This window comes from Sinocyclocheilus anshuiensis, unplaced genomic scaffold (genome assembly GCF_001515605.1).
Source record: "Sinocyclocheilus anshuiensis isolate Anshui unplaced genomic scaffold, SAMN03320099.WGS_v1.1 scaffold1154, whole genome shotgun sequence".
In the NCBI taxonomy this organism is placed as follows: domain Eukaryota; kingdom Metazoa; phylum Chordata; class Actinopteri; order Cypriniformes; family Cyprinidae; genus Sinocyclocheilus; species Sinocyclocheilus anshuiensis.
In genome coordinates, this window is record NW_015542345.1 from 2,885,267 (window position 1) to 2,889,951 (window position 4,685).

A 4,685-nucleotide genomic window follows, 5' to 3' on the forward strand; every position below is an offset into this window, starting at 1 on the left:
TCCACTATGGACATTTTGTTCATTATTTGGCAGGACTAGTTTCTGAGTGTGAGAGGAGCTCACCTGTGGATTATTTCTGGTATCGTGAGACTCTGAACACCTCAGCGGCCATAGAGGAGACAGGAGGTCTGCAGTGGTGGATGATCCTCTGTCTGATCTCAGCTTGGGGAGTGCTGTATGTCTGCTGCATCCGTGGAATAGAGACGACTGGAAAGGTAGAGCTGCTCTAATAACAGCACTGATGGAAAACAAGAATATTTCAGAATCTGAAGCAGATTTACAATATATTTATGAATGATGTCACATTTATCATGTGCAGTAAAATGAGCAGTGCATGGAACATAGCAAAATAACACGCATCCTCTTACACAAAACTAAAAAATTTAAATTAAAAAAAAAAGTATCTAAAGAGCAAAGTAATGCTTTTGTTATGAATATAAAAACTTAGCCTAATATAACACACCCTTTCATAGTTATTTTTATGTTATCATGGCAAATAAGTTATTTATACACAGGACACCAAAAGGCACCCTACAGTGATATTGACCCATTATATACATACATGCATAGATGTGTGTATGTGTGTGTGTGTGTGTGTGTGTGTGTGTGCTTTTTTTAAATGACATAATAAAATGGACTTATCTGAATCAAAATAAATATTACACAACATATCCAATACATTAATCTATAAGTTATACATGTCTTATTATCCAAAGATGACCAGCAAAAACAGAAAATAGCTGGAGTTTTAAGCATTTATGATTTAATGAGCCCTGAACATTATTTAACTGTCAGTGTGCCAGTGAAAATGAGTCATTGCATGAAAATATAACTCCCTTTTTGGCTTCTCTATTCTGTAGCAGGAGTGGTTTGGATTGGTTGAGTAGTGCACTTGTTTAAAGGGTACACATGACATGAGCCACTTTGGCCCTCTGATCTCAAGGTGATTTATTATGGGTTTACAGTATAATATCCCTGCTGAAACAAACAAACAAACAAACAAACAAACAAACAAACAAACAAACAAACAGTCTTGTTAGCTGGGGGCTGTTTCATAAAACTTGTTTACCAAACAAGCCAGGCTTATTTCAGTTATCCTGACTTATTTTGAACCAAATCAACTGACAATAAGTCAGACTAACTGAAATAAACCTGGCTTATTTGGTAAACTTGTTTTATGAAACAGGCCCCAGGTCTTCAGTTAATTCAGTCTCAAGCCTGCATGGCCGAGCTGGTCTTGTTGGTCTCCCAGTAAGACCAGTCTTTTTTTCCAGCAAAGTTTTTAGGTAGGAGAACCATTTGACCACCTAAAACCAGTTAAGACCTTGTTTATGCTTTTTTAAATGTTCAGCAGGTTGTAACTGCTTTTTATGTAATAATCAACCACGATAAATATTGATCCTACCAGCGCAGGAGGCACTGCTTACCTTAACAGTCCTCACAGTGAAGGGTTAAACGGATTTATCGTCTACGGAGCGGGTTAGTTATTGTGGCGCAGCGCAGAACCTCTGGACGGCGCGCTGCAGCGGACAGGCGCTCGAGCGCAACTTCGGTACTCAGTAGGAGCGCCGACAGCAGTCAGCAGTACCAGCAAACATAAACAATGGCGGAGCGGCTGTAAATCCAGCTCAGCGGATCGAATTTGCCCCATGGACGGGCATTTCGCGTACACCGACATGGAAAACCCGACCGAGAACCCCAGCAAGGCGGCGGAGTACCTCAAAGAGCTCAATAAAATCATCGAAACCCAACAGGAGTTGTTGGAGAAGCAGAAGAATCGGATTGAAGAGCTCGAACAGCAAGTGTGTGATCTTTGTCAAGAGAACGCGTGCTTGAAGGATCAGCACCAGAAGCACCTGGCCACCTGCAGACTGCAACAACAGGGCAACAGTCACCCCACGCTGGGTGCCATAAAGGAGAATGTGATCCAAGAAAAGTAAGAGTCACACTTTTGCAAAGCTGTCACTGCTTGTTATGTTTGGACCACGCATGAATGGAATATCTAAGCAGGCATGTCAGCTGTATATGGTGCTCTTTAAATGACTAGTTATGATCAGTAGTGTTTATTTGTGGGTCTCAACGACAATTAACCGACTCGTTTGGCGGGACGGCTTTGGGTGTTTAGTAAATAGCCTACCAGCAGCACTCAAATGTCACTGGGCGTGTTATTTATATAAAACGCCTGTCTGTATTAAAGTGAATGTGTTAGATAACACTTAGGTAGCACTGCAGTCAGTTAGAAAAGATACATTAAAAGCATTTTTGAATATGGAGTATGGTTACGATGCTCAAAACGCGGTCTAGGTAGGCAGCTTGCGTGGACACACACCCCATGTCGACAGCGTTCAATTTTGACAAGACTAAAATGGGCTTTTGACACTTGAAATTGTTTACCCAGCGTCATTCTGTGCACGTAATCCTAGGTTGTCTCGTTCAGTGTTTGACACTGTTGTTCATACTTTATCCGGGGTTAGTAATCCTGGGTTGTCAGCTTTTGAGATTTCACAAGTACGGGTTAATGATTTTGTTTGCATATTTATGAGGTAGCTAAAGTTGATTGGAAAAATATGGCACGGGACCTGTTTTAATAACGGCGTGTCCGTCTGTGGAAATGTTGCCAAGTAGATCCGCGCCGGTTGGATTCCTTGTAAAATATACAGCAAAATACGGTGTCTTCATAATTTTCAGTTAACACGTTTGCCTTCACAGTTTGACATATTTAACATTTCCTTCAGTTATGGAGACTAAACAGCGTGTGAAAGTTCTGAGAACTGTAGAAAGCTCGTGAATATTTAATGGAGTTGCTAAACACATCCTCTCAAGAACAAGGGTTTCGTGACCCAGGGTGGAAAGCAGCGCTAACACAGGTTTGAAAATGCAATAACCCAGGGTTAAGTGTAGTGTGAAACACCCAAAAGAGGTCCGGCTGAGGAAAAATGATGGAATGAAGCCGTTTTACTCATCTCTAAACTGATGAAAGCATCTTTGAGCAAGTGTCTGATTGGTTCAACAGTAAGAAAGACATGAGATTTAAAGAATGTAAAATATCCTCTCTTTTTAGTAGCCTGTATTTTTCAAATCATTTTTTAATAACAAAACACAAGACTTGAGAGAATTGCTCGCGAAACATCTGTTTTGCGGCTGCGGTGGTTTTAATTGATTTCAGTCAGCCTTTGTACGAGAGTAATATGTGAACTTAAATGTCCAACATTCGCTAGTTTCACTCAATATTCTTGTCAGCTCCTAATGTATTTATTTGTATAATGGCCTTTAAAATGGAAAAATTCATATCTTTGTTTTGAATGTTTGAGATGAACTGGCCGTTAGGAATTCCTTCTCGAGTCCATTCATAATACAGTGTTACGTCACAATGCTTTTATTGAAGAAGGCGCAGTGTGTTAGGATTTCCAAGAGGATTCATTGCAGGAGATAAGTGTTTATCTGGCATATTTATGGAAATTTACATGAGCGTTTGGATGAGTCAGGAACATAAATTTCTCCCCCCAGACACGTGCCATTTTTAAGCCTCGTGTGGATTTGGATTTTAGCTGTATCACATTAGCCCTTGTAATGCAAATGCACTGGCTGATCACTCATCATCTTTTATTTTTATAGAGTTTATTTTGCGATTTTGGTGTTTTATTCTGCTATATCAATCAAAGCGGTAACCTTTTAAGTATATGGTGCTGTTTCACGAGCTGGACTTTCACTTTCTACAGAACATTTTGTCAATAACTTGTTTTGTAATTCAGTGCAGAGAGGCAGAAAGTTTGTCTTTCACCTTCACCTTTCTTCTAAGCAGTGCAGATTCTGTAAGAGTGAAATACTGTATCTGTTCTTGAGATCAGGCAAGATAAAATTTAATTTTATTCCTGGCTCTACAATGACTGAGCTCTGTGGTGTAACATTAGCAATTCATTTTTATTTCCCACTTGCTATTTGCTTTTTGCATACACCTGACTTATCTGTGCCTGCTTGAATGTCAAAACAATTCTGTTCATAATATGCGCACCCTTCATTTTAGTCTCTTTTCCACCTTTGGGCTGAATGGTTTTCACTGGTACCGTTATAGTTTCCTTTTTTACTGTGGTGTTACGAAATCAGCATTACAAAATATTCAACATATGTCTGTTTTTACCACAGTGATGCAAGAGTTGTAGATGGCATGGTACTGTTGATAAACATTACAGTGAGTGTGGTGTCAAGGATGATGACGTTCCAGTTTTTAGGCCTGCTTTTTTTCTCTTTTCCTTTTTCTTCTTCATTTGCTGTATAGAGTAATGTCATAAAATATATATATATATATACAGTTAGTACGGAAAGTATTCAGACCCCCTTAAATTTTTCACTCTTTGTTATATTGCAGCCATTTGCTAAAATCATTTAAGTTAATTTTTTTTCCTCATTAATGTACACACAGCACCCCATATTGACAGAAAAACACAGAATCGTTGACATTTTTGCAGATTTATTAAAAAAGAAAAACTGAAATATCACATGGTCCTAAGTATTCAGACCCTTTGCTCAGTATTTAGTAGAAGCATCCTTTTGATCTAATACAGCCATGAGTCTTTTTGGGAAAGATGCAACAAGTTTTTCACACCTGGATTTGGGGATCCTCTGCCATTCCTCCTTGCAGATCCTCTCCAGTTCTGTCAGGTTGGATGGTAAACGTTGGTGGACAG

At 39.3% G+C, this 4,685-nt stretch overlaps 1 protein-coding gene across 3 annotated transcripts in view; it reads left to right on the forward strand.

Moving 5' to 3' along the window:
• Positions 1-1,480: 1,480 nt before the first annotated feature.
• Positions 1,481-4,685, forward strand: part of LOC107691341 (IQ motif and SEC7 domain-containing protein 1-like) — a 214,224-nt gene continuing 211,019 nt past the window's right edge. For all 3 annotated transcript variants that reach the window (XM_016489894.1, XM_016489895.1, XM_016489902.1), the window contains exon 1: positions 1,481-1,936. In XM_016489894.1, coding sequence (XP_016345380.1) covers positions 1,650-1,936 — 287 coding nt within the window. In that variant the 5' untranslated portion in view covers positions 1,481-1,649. The remainder of the gene's footprint in view (positions 1,937-4,685) is intronic.